The sequence below is a fragment of the Delphinus delphis genome, chromosome 2 (genome assembly GCF_949987515.2).
Source record: "Delphinus delphis chromosome 2, mDelDel1.2, whole genome shotgun sequence".
Classification (NCBI taxonomy): Eukaryota; Metazoa; Chordata; class Mammalia; order Artiodactyla; family Delphinidae; genus Delphinus; species Delphinus delphis.
In genome coordinates, this window is record NC_082684.1 from 50,882,764 (window position 1) to 50,901,668 (window position 18,905).

Consider the following 18,905-nt stretch of genomic DNA (forward strand, 5'->3'; position numbering starts at 1 on the left):
TAATCTGCTATATTTTCTTCTAGCCCTTTTGAGGTTTTATTTTTAATAGTATTTATATTTTGGCATAATATATAGGTCTGATTCCAAATCATTACATGAACAGCTGAATTGATAGCTAAATATATTTATTCTATTGCTAAATATATATTATGAGCAATAAAATCAGAATTTGACTCACTCGGTTATCTGTTGACCTGTGATGACCCCATTAAAACTTCATTTGTTCTACTGACCAGTCCTCAAGAATATGTAGTATAAAACCAGTACTTTTACATAATCAATTTTCAACTGCTAGTGTTCTCATGTTTTATATAGTCCAGTTAAAGAACGAACTCTATATTGAAATCTATATATTCCTTGCTTAAGCAAAAAATCTGAAGGGGAAGAAAATATCAGTTCAGTTTTACAGATCCAAGTTTGGGTTATACCATGCATGTGTGCACACGTCTGTGCAGGCAGACACACATACACACACACACACACCCCCCACACACAAAAATGCCTACAGATTAAAACATACTTAAATTTTGAACTTACCTTCCAGACCAGGTCCAGGTATCTAAGTTTAGATAGTGCAAATCATTCATCCTAGTTTGCTAAAATAAAAGTGTATGAAATTGGTCAGTGTTTTACATATTTCATGGGCTAAAATTTTGGTTTTAAAATAAATTCAGATTAAAAATGGATTAACTCTATTTTACTTAACATCAGAAGTTTATATATTGGGAAACAATGCTAAGCATTAATAAAATTAGCATAGAGCTACCAAATTAATGTGTAAAGGGGGAAGGGAAAAATGAGTTTAAACTAACAAGCTTTAGATAATAAGAAATTAAACTTTTCTGATAAATCACTGAAGTGAAGGATTCTCCCCCATTAAAATATGATTTATAATCACCTGTGATTACTCATGTATGGTCCGTTTAGGGAATAGAAGATTTTAAAAAGTTATTATTGAATGACATTTTAATCTCTAGACTATTTGAATGTTCAGCTATTCCACAAAATCAAAGGATCAATTTTTGTAAGAAGCATCAAAGATTAAAGACCATTTTCATAAAAAACACTAACCAAAACTCGTCCGCCAAAGATATAGCCCTTATTTCCGAGAACTGCACACGTATGCGCGGCTCGTGGCTGCGGTGGAACACCACCCTGCAAGCAGAGATCAGAAAATGGAGAGCAAAGGCTTGAAACATCTATAATGAAGTCACATTCCTATGCTCAGTATGAGAAATACTTGACTGCTAAGTTACCATTACCTATGTAACTTAATTCAAAACCTTAATGCAAAAGCTCGTTCTCAATAGTAATAATTATAGACAAATACTACTCTTAAGGAATTACATTTATTCACCCTGATTTTTACTTTTTTTTACAATATTGACTGATTTATTTTTTTTAATTAATTAATTTTTTTTTTGGCTGTGTTGGGTCTTATTTGCAGCATGTAGTATCTTTTATTGTGGCACACGGGCTCTCTAGTTGAGGCATGCGGGCTCAGTAGTTGTGGTGTGAGGGCTTAGCTGCCCCACAGCAAACCAGGGATTGAACCCACGTGCCCTTCATTAGAAGGCAGATTCTTAACCACTGGACCACCAGGGAAGTCCCTGATCTTTACTTTTTAAAGTGTTTTTCTTAAATGCCTGACACTATTTGGCAAAATAAGATTTCACATAGGGACTTCCCTGGTGGTGCAGTGGTTGGGAATCTGCCTGCCAGTGCAGGCGACATGGGTTCAAGCCCTGGTCCGGGAAAATCCCACATGCCATGGAGCAACTAAGCCCATGCGCCACAACTACTGAGCCCGGGCGCCTAGAGCCCATGCTCCGCAACAAGAGAAGCCACCGCAATGAGAAGACCACAGTGAGGAGCCCGTGCACTGCAACGAATAGTAGCCCCCGCTCACCCCAACTAGAGAAAACCCGCACACAGCAAGGAAGACCCAACGCAGCCAAAATAAATAAATAAATGTATAAAAAAAAGAAAAAAATTTTCACATAAATTTTAGCTTAAAATATAAATATTTAGGGCGTCCCTGGTGGCGCAGTGGTTGAGAGTCCGCCTGCCGATGCAGGGGACACAGGTTCGTGCCCCGGTCTGGGAAGATCCCACATGCCGCAGAGCGGCTGGGCCCGTGAGCCATGGCCACTGAGCCTGTGCTTCCGGAGCCTGTGCTCCGCAACGGGAGAGGCCACAGCAGTGAGAGGCCCGCGTACCGGAAAAAAAAAAAAAAAAAAAAAAAAAAAAAATATATATGTGTGTATATATATATATATATATATATATATATATATATTTTAAAACATTTTCTTTCTCTCCCTTGCCCATCCCACCCCCTCTTTTCCTCCCTTTTCCTCTCTCTTTTCTCTCCCTCTCTCTCTCTCACTCATACACACACACAGAGACACACACACACAGAGTTAATATTAATACGAGTGAGCAGTACACTGTGTGATGATCTCAGAGACTTAAAAAAAAATCAATCTGCCCCCCAAAACTCTTGATGCTTCAAATTCCACAATAAGAACTTCATTCTTGGCTTAAGCCAGTGTTTATCTCTTACTAAAACTCTTCACATTAACTGATAATACTTCTTTATACTTTACTTTGAATAAATATAGCAGAACTTTTCTTCAGAGAAGTTTGGGGTTGGTGGGAAAAGAGAGGGTATAATGGGTAGATTAATGAATAAGATTTGAAGGAAGAATTTTCTGCACAATTTCCATGTGTTCATGGTGGGTACTTCTGTGTATGTATTTAATTCCAAGTTCTGAAAGAACCCAACATTTTCAGCTCATTGGCTACCAAATGTGGGCACAGGAAATTTAAGCACTACATCCAATATCATAACCTCCTAGAATTTTTTACTTGAATAATTATGAGGTCAAAATGGTAAGAAATAATTCAGATATTACCTATATAACACTTAAATAAACGAGAGAGAACCATAAATGAGAAAGAACCATTTGTGCTGCAGTTCCCAATACTTCCAACAAAACAAAAGTTTTATTGTCCCATCCCTGATCTGAAATTCTGGAAAAATTCTTCTACTATATACACATTCATTATGAAATAAATATTGACTTTCTCCTTTTTTATTTATGAAATACATTTAATATCCAACCAAAGCTTCTGAATAAACTGAGTTCATACCAGTCCAAACAAAAACAAAGTAATGGCATTTGCATTAGCCTGTGTGGCTAACTGCATAAATAATGCACAGTGCTTATTAGGTCATTTGAAATACTGAAAATAACCCAAAGACCACTATTATAGTCTACTGTTCTCATAGGGTTATAAGTCCCATGTAGGAAAACACTGTCAACTTTCCATTTAGCAGATGACATTATATGGCTTATCTAAAAGTACACAGTTCTTTTCAACCAGTTTCTTCAACTTCAAGAGCAATAACTCTAACACTCTACCATGTTACCTTTCCTTTTGCTGCAGATATTTAGGAACAATTAATTAATTTAAGAATGTCTCTAAAAAATAAAGGGAACAAATTCTAGCTGCAACCACATCAGAAAAACCTTCAGATATAATATAAACAATGTAAGAACTTATTTGAAGAAATAATCAGAGAAATCACAGTGAAAATACTGTTAAACACTAACTGAAAGAGTGTCAGTGCCCGTTAGGCTGTTGGTGCAGAAGGGGGGAAGGGGTACGGATTAAGGTAAGGAGAGAGAGAAGGAGTCACAACAGAAAGACCTGAAGTCCAAAGAACTAATTATAAGCTACCTCAGTTCACTTATCCCAAGGAGTACATTCTAAAAATATGCCTGCAGTAGCTCCAGACTCTTGCTTATTCTCTAAGGGAGCAGAGCATTAAGAGGCCTGAAAGAGATCCAGGATGAGTTTCAGTAGATCCAGTCTCAATAATATTTCTCTCCACCTGCTTGCTGATACGAAATTATTTTAACAGAGATAAGATGCTTTTATTTCATTAATACATAAATCTTAACATTAAAATGCTGACTGCAGGAAAATTCAATCAACAAATATGATCGACTGATAGTTGATCAGTTCCAAACTTAGAAGAGAACAGAAGAGCACTGAAAACCTGAAAAGCACTGCTTGGAAAAAGAGGATGCTGAGAAGAGTCAAACCTTGTAACACCTGCTATTTTGCACAGAACCTCCCTCACTACCATCTACAGAAGCTGAACTGCAAGGAAATTTAGTCATATGTGCATGTTAGTGGACAGAAATTTGGTTTTGCCTGTTCAGCATTCTATTCTGCACAGTTCCGTTGAGCTGACCAATCACAATACCTTGCTCCCCTAGGGACAGACCTGAGACTCAGACCTGGCCAGTCATCCCCTTGGCAACAGGGACTCATATAGAGTAGGAACATGCCTAAGTAGAGCCAGAGTCCTTTTCTAGGACAAAGATATAGACATTGACAGAATACAGCACCAATAGAAAGATCTGCTGGTGTAGCCAGGGCCATATTCCCTTCTAAATGAGCTGGACAGTCTGCAGTAGACAGAATAAAGCTAGCACACAGAGAAGCAGGGAGAAGCCAACAGAGAGATGCAAATATTGTGATGGTGTTGGAAAACTGGCTCCAGTTCCTAAGGTCCTGGCCCCTGTAGCTCTTCCACTGTGTGAGCCACTTCAAAATATACTTCCCAGCTATGTGAGAATTTTTTAATGGCGTAAACTAATGTGAATTTGTGTTTGCTCACTAGCAGATGAAAGAGTATTAAGATTTCGAGGGTTTATGAAACATGGGCTTTTTAAAATCATGGACTTTGTTACACAAGGACTTTTTAAAAGAGACTTCATTAAATCAGGGCATTACACGTGTGGGTAAAGAATGATGACGGCGCCTCTTTAGATTTTTCTAGAAAACCTTAGTTAGCCTGGAGAAAAATATGTGATTAAAAAAAGTACTAATAACAGTTCTCATAAGAGAACCCCTTTGTATATGATAACAAACTCAATTACTGAAATCCAATAACTCAGTAAAAGAAATAGATTTTAAAAGTATTAATGAGTATACAAACATAAAGGTGACTTTTTACAATACTTACTTTAATTTCTGGTTGAAGCCAACTCTGTGTCTTTGTGTCAAATATGTGAACATCATTATGCCATCCCCAGAATATCTGCTCTTCCTAAAAAAGAGATTTTAAAAATATTTTTAAAAGCTTTTATAATTTTTAGATTAGTATTATAGTTTCACTGCATATTTACTGGTGAAATAATAGGCACTTTTACAGAAATAGAGTTAAGTGTGACCATAGTCATAAAGCTAATGCATACACCGGTGTAACCACAGTCGTAAAGCTAACGCATATACCAGTGGCTCACAAAGTGTGGTCCCTACGCCATAGCAGCATCACCTGGCAACTTTCCTTCTCGTAGTATTGCTTGCATGAGTCATAACTTTGCTTGTTGACAATCTTCCACTTCTCTCAAAGGAATAGCTCTTTTAAAATTGCCGAGAACAGAATGATATTTACATTTGGAAATCTCTTTTCCTAAAGTACAGGTTCAGAATTCCTAATCATTGCTGTTAGAAACTTTAGGGAACAATGATTCCTTTTTCCAAAAAATTCCAATCAATTCTAGTTAACCAAGCACCTTGTTCTTATGCATCAAACTTATGCTCACTCTCTTGTCTTCTAGGAAGACGAAACTATTGGCAAGGCAAAGATTTAGCAGTTAGACTGTATTTAGCATCTTCTGCATTGCTGAAATCCTCTACCACTATTCTAGCTTACCTCTGTACCAGTTTTATGTTATATGTCAGGAATATATCATTCATTTTTGTCAGGACTTGTCAAACAAGCCAAATAAACTACATAATTTACTTAGTTTAGAATCTAAATGAAAAAATCTACCTGTACACCATAAACTTTAGGACATGATCATTAGCCTAACTGTACTAGAGGAGAAAAAAATGAGAGATTTCACTGATGAGTAGACATAATTAATGGGAAGTTATATTACTAAAAATTATCAGTAATACTGTAAGTAGCAAAACTTTAAAGATATTTCATTTTAAACACTCAAAAACCATGTAAACCATTTTTAACACTTAAAAACCATTCAGTTTTATTAATTAGCATGTATTAATTTCACACATAGTCTAAATAAAGACTATGGAGAATTTTTAAATACCTATATACAAAGAGATATACATGAACTGTACATATACCTTTACATTAATAATGTATAATAATAATACATTCTACTAGAAGGTAAAACTGAAGAGTTACTGTGTATCTTGGTGGTGAGATCAATGGTTTTTAAAGTTATCTTTTAAAAGATTTCATTTTTATAAGTCATGAGTTCTTTCCTTAATAATAATTTATTCTCTAACCAGTAAGAATAAATAGAAAAAGTAATATGACTACCAACTTACTCACTCTCATACAGAAGCCAGACTGAGCTATGAATAGTTCTGGTGGACGTACCTAAAAGGAGGTGTATGTCAGCAACAGCCACTGCGGTTACCTAAGAACAAAGTTTTTCCAAGTTGTGCTAAAGCCACTAGTTTTCTAACAGAAGCAGCTATAAGTGATTAATGGCATCAGAAAAGACATTACTCTGCCAGTAGCCATGAAGGCTGATATAATTAGGTGAGAGAACTTCCTGCAACTGAATCCAAATTCAAAAGAGAGACAATACAATTTTTTTCATAATATCAATTACAGCAAATTAAAATGAGAAAAACTGGGTTCATTATTTCTGAAGACTGTAACATGACACTAACTTAGAGGAAAATGTAAACAGGGATTACTCTCTTACCCAAGACGCATCATGAACATCAAAACAATCTTGGAGTTCATTGTGTCTCCTACACCCATAGCCACCAAAATATATTAATCTGAAAAACAAAACAAAGCACACACTTTAGGAGTTCTACTTTCAGTCTGTTCACAGAAAGTTGGAAGACATCATTTCCGTCACAACCTAAACAAGCCATATAAACTACAAAACCATAGTTAAAAAAAAAAAATCAAAGAGCTATGGGAGCAAAGAGACCTAAATGAACTAATTCCAGAAAGTGATAAGCTCTCAGTAGGAGAGAAGAGGCCCATGGCTGCTTTCATACCTGATGTAACAGCAGGAGGAGAAAGAATCCAGCACAGATTGGGTTTGTAAAAGAAGCCACCCAAAATTTTAACAGTCACATGTAGGCTGGCATAGCAAATTAGAATCCTAAGAAACTCAGCCACAGAGGGAGCTTGAACCTACTGAACAACTTTTTCACATAGTCTTCAGGGAGGGCTCAGGGTCAGTCACCAACAGCTGGAAGCAGAGAAGAGCTGAGCAACTCTCCTTGAGGCAATCTGAGCTATCAACTCTAAAGTTTGGGATCTGGGCAGAAGATCTGACAGAAACACCTCAGAGGCATGCCAAGCCGTTATAGCATACAGGGTGGCTGCCCTCAAAAGGCCAGGGGGGGAGGGGCAGTGCTGAAAGAGATCTCTCAAGGTACAGAAAGTATAAAGTGGGATTGGAGAGCAAAGAGAACTCCCTAGCAACACAAGTAGGCTATGAAACAAGGAGAGATCTCCCACAGTTCTGAGAAGTAGGTACTCAGCTGTGAAGCACTGTTCAAAATCTCTAGACACTCTCTAGTGCTCAAACATGGGGCTGTAGCAAAGGAAAGTCTTGGTCCTGCATGAGAACATTTGAAGCTGGTGGTTAAACTGAATCAAACTAAAGCTGCAACAAAGCCCAGACACAGATCAACTATAGATTAGACTGACTTAAATCCCACTCTAGCAACCTGAAAAAGGAAAAAAAGGGCATGTCCTTTTCTGGAAAGAAATATTGTTTATTCCCAACTTTACTGTTCTTTCATACAGAATGTCTGTCAAATGACGAAGAAATTACAAGGTATAAGAAAAGGCAAAAAAAGTGACCTATGATCAGGAGAGGAAAGAGTCAATATAAGCTGACTCCAAGGTGGCCCAGATATTAGAATTATTAGACATGGCCTTTAAAATAACTATGGTAGAAATAGTAACAGACCAGTCTGTAAAAGGTGGACAATGTGCAGGAAGAACTAGGTAGTTTTGGCAGAGACATGGAACCATGAAAAAGAGTGAAATGAAAATGCAAAAAATTGGAAAATAAGATGTCAGAAATAAAGAAATTCATTACATAGTCATAACAGGAAACTGGACATAGCAATGGAAAAGATCAGTGAACTTGAAGATAAGTCAACTGGTAAAAAAAAGTATCCAAATTAAAACAAAGAGAATGAAAGAGTCGGGGGCGGGGAAGGGAGCCCAAGCTCTGTATAACAATATCATATGATCTAATGTGCATATAATAGGAGTCCCAGAAGGAAAAGAGACAAATAAATGGGTAGAAGAAATATTTGTTAATTAATAAGAACTTCCTAAAACTGATGAAAGATATATATCCACCAACCCCAGAAGCTCAGCACACTCCAAGCTGGATAAATACAAATAAGTGAATTTCTCACCAGAAAAATGGAGGCCCAAAGGCAATGTAATAAAGTCATTAAAGTGCTGAAAGAAAGAAAAAAATCTGTCAACCCAATGAGTGAAAAACATCACAAGGGAAATTAGAAATTACCTTGAAATGACTGAAAATGCAAACAGAATAAAACAAAACTTATGGAATACTGTGAAAGTGGTGCTCAGAGGGAATCTTATAGCTTATAAATGCCCACAAATTTAAAAAGAAAGATCTCATATCAATAATATAACCATACATATCAAGGAACTAGAAAGAGAAGCAAACTAAACCCAGAGATAACAGAAGGAAATAATAAAAATTAAAGGGGAAATAAGCAAAATGGTGAATAGAAAAACAATAGAGAGAAACAACAAAACCAAAAGTTGGGTCTTTGAAAATATCAACAAAATTGACAAACCTTTAGCTAGGTTGACTAAAACAAAAGTAGAGAAAACTCAAATTACTAAAATTAGGAGTGACAGGGGGACACTGAAACTAGAGACTAGTTTCAACTAGAGAAAGCCCACATGCAGCAACAAAGACCCAACACAGCCAAAAATAACAGACAGAAATAAAAAGTATCATGAGAGAATACCAAAAAACTGCATACCAACAGACTGTATAAACTAGATGAAATAGAAAAATTCCTGGAAAGACACATACTTCCAAAAGGGGTTCATGAAGAAATAAAAAATCTGAATAAACATATAGTAAGTAAAGAGACTGAATCAGTAATCCTAAAACCTCCCAACAATGAAAAGCCCAGGACCAGATAGCTTCAGTGGTGAATTCTATCAAATATTTCAGGAAGAATTAATACCAACCCTTCTCAAACATTTAAAAATACTGAGAAGGAGGGAATACTTCCTAACTCATTCAATGAGGCCAGCATTATCCTGAAACTGAAGCCAGACAAAAACACAACAAGAAAACTGCATATATCTGATAAGGGTTTACTATCCAGAATATGTAAAGAATTCCTACAACTCAATAACAAAAAGATAAAACAATCCAATTTTTTAAAAATGGGCAAAGGACTAGATATTTCTCCAAAGAAGATATACAAATGGCCAACAAGCCCAGGAAAAGATGGTCAACATCATCAGTCACTGGGGAAACACAAATCAAAACCACAATGGTGGCAGGGGCTGGGGGCGTCCCTCCTCCCACCTGAGGCTTCAGGCTGACGCTGGGGTTGGGGCCTCTACAGCACAACAGTGTACGTAGCGTAGAAACGCTGACAGATGTAGGGTGGCTGGGTCTCTGCAGCCGGGGGCTCCTGCTCTGGCCGTGTGCAGATGGGGGGCGGGCAGCAAGCTCCCTCCTGCTGGAGGCGGGGCTCGGACTCGGCTCCCCCAAGTTCCCCTTCTCTGTGAAAGTGAAGAATTGGTCTCGCTGTGTTTTTTAAAACCACACCTCTCCCGTGTCCACCCTGGGGCCACGCCAGGTGGGGGAGGAGCTGCCGCACTGCAGGTGCAGGGCCGAGTTGTGTTCCCTGTCCGCCCGTCTCTATTAAAGGACTCCCTCGTGGTGGGAAAAAAAAAAAAAACCACAATGGATATCACTTCACACCCATTACAATGGCAATTATAAAACAAACAAACAAAAGAAAATAGCAAGAGTTGGTGAGAATGTAGAAAATTGGAACCTTTATAGTGGGAATATAACATGGCATTGTTACTGTGGAAAACAGTTTGGTTCTCCTCAAAATGTTGAACGTAGGGGCTTTCCTGGTGGCGCAGCGGTTAAGAATCCACCTGCCAATGCAGGGGACACAGGCTCAAGCCCTGGTCCAGGAAGATCCCACATGCGTCAGAGCAACTAAGCCCGTGCACCACAACTACTGAGCCTGCGCTTTAGAGCCCATGAGCCACAACTACTGAAGCCCATGCGCCTAGAGCCTGTGCTCCACAACAAGAGAAGCCACCACAACAAGCACCCCATGCACCACAACGAAGAGTAGCCCCCGCTCGCCACAACTAGAGAAAGCCTGCACGCAGCAATGAAGAGCCAACACAGCCAAAAATAAATAAATAAAAAATAAATTAAATTAACTTAAAAAAAATGTTGACCATAGAATTACCATATGATCCACCTAAAAGAATTAGAAAAAGAAGAACAAACAAGGCCCAAAGTCAGCAGAAGGAAAGAAATAACAAAGATCAGAGAAGAAATAAATAAAATAGAGATTTAAAAAATAGAAAAGATCAATGAAAATAAGAGCTGGTTCTTTGTAAAGATACACAAAATTGAAAAATTTTTAGTCAGACTCATCAATAAAGAAAGAGAGAAGACCCAAATAAATAAAATCAGAAATAAAAGAGAAGTTACAACCAATACCACAGAAATACAAATCATAAGAGATTACTATGAACAATTATAAGCCAAAAAAATGAACAACCTAGAACTGGATAAACTCCTACAAACATACAATCTCCCAAGACTGAATGAGGAAGAAATAGAAAATCTGAACAGACTGACTACTAGCAATAAAATTGATCAGTAATCAAAAATACTCCCAAAAAACAAAAGTCCAGGACCAGATGGCTTCACAAATGAATTCTATCATACCTTCAAAGAAGATTTAACACCTATCCTTCTCAAACTATTCCAAAAAAATTGAAGAGGAGAGAAAGTTTCCAAACCCATTCTACAAGGCCAGCATTACCTTGATACCAAAATCAGAAAAAGACACTACAAAAAAAGAAACTTACAGGCTAATATCCCTGGTGAACATAGATACACAAATCTTCAACAAAACACTAGCAAACTGAATTCAACAATACGTTAAAAGGATCATACACAATGATCAAGTGGGATTTATCCCAGGAATGCAAGAATGGTTCAGTATCCACAAATCAATCAACATGACACACCATATTAACAAAATGAAGGATAAAAATCACGCAATCAACTCAATAGCTACAGAAAAAGCATTTGACAAAATCCAACATCGATTCATGACAAAAACTCTCAACAAAGTGGGTAGAGAAGGAACACACATCAACAATAAAGGCCATTTTTGACAAACACACAGCAAACATCATAGTCAATGGTGAAAAGCTGAAAGCATTTCCTCTAAGATCAGGAACAATACAAGGATGCCCCCTTTTTTACTTAACATAATATTGGAAATCCTAGCCACAGCAATCAGAGAAGAAAAAGAAATAAAAAGCATCCAAATTGGAAGGGAAGGAATAAAACTGTCACTATTTGCAGATGACATGATTGTGTATATAGAATACTCTAAAGAGTCCACCAAAAAACTATAAAAACTAATAAATGAATTCAATAAAGTTACAGGACACAAAATTAATAGACATAAATCGGTTGCATTTCTATACACTAATAATGAACTATCAGAGACAGAAATCAAGAAAATAATTCCATTTACAATTGCATCAAAACGAATAAAATACCTAGGAATAAATTTAACCAAAAAGGTGAAAGACCTGTACTCTGAAAACTATAAGGCACTGATGAAAGATATTGACGATGACATGAATAAGTGGAAAGATATTTCATGTTCATGGATTGGAAGAATTAATATTGTTAAAATGTTCGTACTACCCAAAGCAATCTACAGATTCAATGCAATCCTTACCAAAATACTGATGGCATTTTTTTCACAGAGCTAGAACAAATAATCCTAAAATTTTTATGGAACCATAAAAGACTCCAAATAGCCAAAATAATCTTGAGAAAGAAGAACAAAGCTAAATGTATCATGGTCCCTGGTTTCAAACTATACTACAAAGCTCAGTAATAAAAACAGTAAGGTACTGGTACAAAAATAGACACATAGATCAATGAAACAGAATAGAGAACCCAGAAGTAAACCCATGCACGTATGCTCAGTTAATCTACAACATAAGAATATACAACAGAGAAAAGACAGTCTCTTCAATAAGTGATGTTGGGAAAACTTACAGCTACTTATAAAAGAATGAAAGTAGACCATTTTCTCATACTATATACAAAAATAAACTCAAAATGCATTAAAGACTTAAGCATAAGACTTGATACTATAAAACCCTTCGAAGAAAACTTAGGCAGTACACTCTTTGAAATCAGCCTTAGCAATATTTTTTTGGATCTGTCTCCTCTGGCAAGGGCAACAAAAGCAAAAATAAGCAAATGGGACCACAACAAACTAAAAAGCTTTTGCACAGCAAAAGAAACCATCAATAAAACAAAAAGGCAACCTACTGAATGGGAGAAGATATGTCCACTAGGCACTAATATATAAAATATATAAAGAACTCAAACAACTCAGCATCAGTTAAAAAAAAACAACCCAGTTAAAAAATGGGGGAAAGACCTAAATAGCCATTTTTCCAAAGAACACATACAGATGTCCAACAGGCACATGAAAAGATGCTCAGTATCACTAATTGTCAGGGAAATGCAAACCCAAACCACAATGAGATGTCACCTTATACCTGTCAGAATGGCTATTATCAAAAGGACAAGAAATAACATGTGTTGGCACAGATGTGGAGAAAAGGAAACCTTCATGCATTGTTGGTGGGAATGTAAATTGATACAACCACTATAGAAAACAGTATGGAGGTTCCTCAAAAAATTAAAAATAGAACTACCAGACTATCCAGCAATGCCACTCCTATTTAACCAAATAAAATGAAAACACTTATTCAAAAAGATATATACACCCAATGTTCACTGCAGCATTATTTACAATAGCCAAGATATGGAAGCAACCTGTGTCCATCAACAGATGAATGGATAAAGAAGATGTGGTGTGTATGTATGTACACACACACACACACACACACACACACACACACAAAGAAATATTACTCAGCCATAAAAAGGAATGAAATTTTGCCATTTGTGATAACATGGATGGACTCAGAGGATATTATGCTAAGTGAAATAAATCAGAGAAAAACAAATACTGCATGTTTTCACTTATGTGTAGAATGTAAAAATCAAAACAAAGAACAAATATGAAAAAAAACAGATACAGAGAACGAACTAGTGGTTGCTAGAGGGGAAGGGTGGGGGATGGGTGAAATAGTGAAGGGATGAAGAGGTACAAACCACCAGTTATAAAATTTAAAAACTAAATAATAAAAGATAAACTTGGATTCATATCTCATACCATTCACAGGTTTTTACTGGTTCTTTTTTTTTTGGCTGTGCCACACGGTTTGCAGGATCTTAGTTCCCTGACTAGGGATCAAACCCATGCCCTCAGCAGTGAAAGTGTGGAGTCCTAACCACTGGACCTCCAGGGAATCCCTCCCATGTTTTTAAAAATAACAAAAGTACTAGAGGAAAATATGTGAGAATTAGTTTATGATCTTGGAGTGGAAAAAACCTTTGCATTGACTCAAAGTCAAGAAGCGAGAAAAGAAATTATTGATAAATTTACCTAAATAACAGCTTTAAGAAGCTGTTTAATACATGCAAAACACACTTTATGCAAAGTCAAAAGATAAATGACAACCTGGAAAAAATATTTTCATATGTCACAGTCAAACACTAATCTCTTTATAAATAAATAACTCCTAGAAGTCAAGATTATAAATGCCAACAATCAAATAAAAAATAATTAGCAAAGGATTTATTTTTCAGTTCAGAGAAAAAGAAATAAAAATTGCCCTTAAATATATGAAAATTAAAATAAGACTGAGGCATCACATCTCACCTATCAATTTGGCCCAAAACATCTAAGTTTGCCTGCAAATTCTTGGCAAGGCTGTGGACAAAGAGGCACTCCATTACTGACAACACAAAACAGCACAACTTTATTGGAGAAAAAGCTGGCAAAATCCAATGTTATGGATTGAATTGTGTCCCCCACAAAATTCATATATAGAAGGCCTAATCCCCTGCATTTAGAATGTGACATTATTGGCTACTCAAAGCAGAGTACTAATGGTTATCAATTTGTAGGGTCAGAGAAATCAACAACAGTATAATCACAGTTGGTTTCTATTTAAATCTGATTAATCCACAATTCAAAGGTTTAAGATTCTCCTTTCCAAAAAAAAAAAAAAAAAAAAAAAAAAGATTCTCCTTTCCAAATTCTCATATTCTAGAGAGTATTTTGATCTATGTACCTTTTCATGACCAAGATAATCTTATTTCTTACCCTGTGGAATTCTGATATGCTTTTTGAGAATTATAAAATATTTTGTCAAATGTTAATGTCTGCCTTTTGTATTCAAAATATAAATGTGTATTATTTAAACTGATTGTCTTTTAAAACTTAACACCCTCCATCTTAATTATTGTAAGTGTCCCCTGCAGTTTAAAGAGATTTTTTAAAATAAACTGAATATTGACAAAAGCAGAGTAGGAATTACTGCAATTAAGAAGGCAAAACAATTATATTTTCTAGAAATAAAAACATAAGAATAATTAAAAAAGAATGTGACCTTATTTAGAGACAGGGTCCTTATAGAGGCAATCAAGTTAAAATGAAGTCATGAGGGTAGGTCCTAATCCAATATGACTGGTATTCTTACAAAAAGGGAAAATTTGGAGACAGACAAGCACACAGAGAGAATGCTATGTGACTATGAAGGCAGAGATCAGAGTGTTGCTTCAACACACCAGAGGTTGCCAACAAATCACCAGAAGCTGGGGACAGGCATAAAACAGATTCTTTCTCAAAACCAAGAGAATGAACCAACCCTGCTGACACCTTGATCTCAGACTTCTAGCCTCCAGAACTATGAGACAATACATTTCTGTTGTTTAAATTATTCAGTTTATAGAACTCTGTTACAGCAACCCTAGCAAAATAAACATTTATCACAATTACAAATGTATTACCCTTTGACCAGAAATCAAATTCTGGAATTTTATCCAACAAATAGATCTGCAATCATATGTATATATACACAAAGATATTCATTTAATCTAAGTGTTGTGCCATCTGTATGGGAAAGGTTAAATAAACTTGGTATATCCACACAGGAGAATACTATGCAGCTGTAAAAACAAAAACAAAATCAAGCTTTCTAACTAGAGATACAGAAAGATGAAAGTTCCCCATGGTATACTGTTGACTAAAAGAAGTCCAGTGGTTAAGACACCGCACTTCCAATGCAGGGCGTGTGGGTTAGATCCCTGGTCGGGGAACTACAATTCCCATATGCCGTGTGGCATGGCCCCCTCAAAAAAAAAAAAGGAAGCAGCAGGGTGCAGAATAGTGTACGGAGTACACCGATATTTGTGTAAGGAGGAGGAAGAGAAGAGCACGTACCTATGTATTTGCTTCTATCTGCATAAAGTCACAGGGATCGCAGTTGTTCCCAAACTTGCCTGCACTTGGAATCACCTGAGGAGCTTAAAAAAATCATACCCCCAGTGATTGTAATTTGATTAGTTCTGGGGTATCACCTGGGCTTCAGAGCTTTTAAAAGATCCCCAGATTATTTCTATGGCAGACAAGCTTGAGAACCACTGCTATAAAAATACAAAAGATATTAATAAAAGTAGCTAATTGTGCATGTGGAGGGTGGGAACAGGATGGATGGGGACAGGAGTGGGAGCCAGACTTTTCATTGTATCCTTTTTAATATGGTTTTGATTTTTGAACGATGTAACTGTATTAACGATTCAGAAAATTTTAAAGTAACAAATTTTTAAAAACCAAATAGCTGCTTCCACCATGTTTACTCTTATGACCTGGCTCTTATCCAGGGTTCAAAACTGCCTTTAACATCAGTGTCAAAACAAGTTTGTAACTATCTTGAAAAAAATTTCAGACTTTCAAGTTTTCTCTATTTTGGTCACAAGCTGTAATCCTTACTTGAGTGCAGTTAATGAGATGGCCTTGCTGCATTACCTGTCTTTATATACCCAGCAGGAAAGTTTATCACGTGGTGTGGGTGGTTGACCTTCAAAGTTGGTGATTTTTTCCCAAACATAGGTTCCATCTCTTGTTCGCAAATTAACAAAATAAAGCTTTTAAAAGAGGAGAACACCATTAGCAGACAAGACATTGGAAAATTAAATATATGTCACAGGGATATGTGATCCAAAATTAATAATATTACTTTCTGATTTTTAAAAGGTAAAAATTTGAATTGTAGAGTTAATGAAAATGGGACTATGTTTTAGAAGCAAAAATGATAATATGAAAAATACTGAAATGGATCTTTTCCCATCATGCTCTTGCCCTATGAATATCAACTAAGTACGTAGTTAATTCTGAAGTAGAAAGACATGGCAGAAGAGAGGAGCACGATGCTGCATTTTCACCCTATCTTTAAAACCTTATCATCATAAGCTCAAGCTTTTCTACATATGTCTTCTTTGTAAAATACATTCGTAAACTTGTGAGATGAAGTGACACATTAAACATTACATTTTTCTGCGCTCCTGAATTGAAAAAAGAAATTACTCGATTGCTGTATCCTTTGTCATCATATCCTCCAAAAACGTATAGCTTTCCATTAAGGCAAGCACCGCAACTTCCTGACATGGAGGTAGGGAGTTCTCCTTCCATGAGGTGCATCGTCCTGCAGCAAGAATAACGTGGAATTCCATAACTTTCCAGAAAAGCAAATTAAAATTCCCTTTGAATTCCATGAGTACTTTTTCAATGAAAACTGTCACTGACAATTACAATTAAGATGTAATGGTAGCCAATACTGTAAAACCTGTAAGAAGAGCCATGGTAAAGATTTTTCAACCTACTGGGGAAAAAAAAGTTACAAAATCTTCACATGTCACCAGAATTGGGAATTAGTTAGTAGAACAAAGCAAAGTCTTCAGAAACAGCCTTAGTCTTGAGAGGAATAGTAGAGGACAAAGAATGGAGAGAGAGGAAGCAAGTTGGGGAAAGAAACAGCCAGAGAGAATAAAGCATTGAAAGAAAAGGAAAGGGAGACAATATAATGTTGCAGCACGTTCTAAGTATAGTCTCAGACTCCCTGTGGGCTATGACAGCAGTTATAACAGATATTAAGACTGGACATTCTGCAATTTAAAGTTACTTACCACAACCCACTATCAATCTCATAGGTCCAAATCTCATCATTAGGCAAATATACTTCATTGTCTTCAATAGACTAAAAACACAGAATACATAAAATTATGTTTATTAATTACAAAGTAACAGCTAAATAGTTCCTCAGGATGGGAAAACTGCAATGGAAATAGTACAAAACACAAAACCATAACAGCCTCAAAGATGACTTTTTCAACAGAAATAAAGATAGATCAAAAGAGAAGGGGAGGGGCTTCCCTGGTGGCGCAGTGGTTGAGAGTCCGCCTGCCGATGCAGGGGACACGGGTTCGTGCCCCGGTCCGGGAAGATCCCACATGCCGCGGAGCGGCTGGGCTCGTGAGCCGTGGCCGCTGAGCCTGCGCGTCCAGAGCCTGTGCTCCGCAACGGGAGAGGCCACAACAGTGAGAGGCCCGCGTACCGCAAAAAAAAAAAAAAAAAAAAAAAAAAGAGAGAGAAGGGGAAGGGAGACATTTTCTAAGAGAAAGTGGGCAAACAATAAGGGTTAGAATACAAAATAGCAAGTACGTGAGTCTCAAGAAAAGACTCAGGGTAGTTAAACCTTACAAGGAATTTCAAGTAAGAGAAAATAGCAAAACAATAACATTACAGCAGAATACTGAAGAATGTGAAGCCAGGAAGAAAAGGAGTATCAAAAAAGGGCAATATACTTCGGGTGAAGGGAAGGAGTTAAGAAAGGAAACTTAAAGTATAATTTAGAGCACTGTATCACATACCTTGATTCACTAAACATATTTTTTGAGTGCCTACTATGTGCAAGCATCGTGTTAGATATTCATTAAATATAGAATCTAAGGATCAAGATAAATTTAGCTAGTCAAAATGACAACTCAGAATCTGAATAATCTCTAAAGAAGCTGATAACATAAACAGAATAGTACATTCTGATATTTATGATGAAAAGAAAAATTAGAATAATAATTTTCTTTAAGTTTTAAAACTTAGGGTTTAAAACAAATCCTTACATAAATCTATCATGATTACTTAGAATCTATAAAGTAACTCAAAAATAGCTAGTTGTAAAAGATGTCAGTTTAAGAATTTCTAAGACCATATGATGCATAAATTATTAACATGCTAAACAGAGTTAGCTAATTTCCTCATTGCTATGTTAGTTAAATTTTTAAAATACTATCTTGGCTACCAGGTCTGTCTACGCCTCTGTCTCTCTCTCTCTCTCTCAAACACACTCTCTGTCTCACATGCACACTCTCTCTCTCTCTCACACACACACAGCAGAAAACCATCATATTAATTCCAAGGAAATTTCCACTCATGTCTGACTGAGGAAACCATATTACATGGCTAAGTAAATAACTGTTAAGAAAGGGAGATTATAATTGCTTGATTCTAAAGTTTAATGGCATCAGGCTCTAGAAGGCTCACGCATACACCATTACAACAGAAATAGTATGAAAATGGATCCTGTTACTATTCTG

At 36.5% G+C, this 18,905-nt stretch overlaps 1 protein-coding gene across 2 annotated transcripts in view; it reads right to left on the minus strand.

Moving 5' to 3' along the window:
* Positions 1-18,905, minus strand: part of KLHDC1 (kelch domain containing 1) — a 47,036-nt gene that overhangs the window by 18,022 nt on the left and 10,109 nt on the right. For both annotated transcript variants that reach the window (XM_060004604.1, XM_060004605.1), the window contains exons 2-8: positions 17,439-17,509; positions 16,840-16,957; positions 16,282-16,400; positions 6,768-6,846; positions 5,045-5,128; positions 1,072-1,155; positions 538-596 (exon numbers count right to left, since the gene is read on the minus strand). In XM_060004604.1, coding sequence (XP_059860587.1) covers positions 538-596; positions 1,072-1,155; positions 5,045-5,128; positions 6,768-6,846; positions 16,282-16,400; positions 16,840-16,957; positions 17,439-17,509 — 614 coding nt within the window. The remainder of the gene's footprint in view (positions 1-537; positions 597-1,071; positions 1,156-5,044; positions 5,129-6,767; positions 6,847-16,281; positions 16,401-16,839; positions 16,958-17,438; positions 17,510-18,905) is intronic.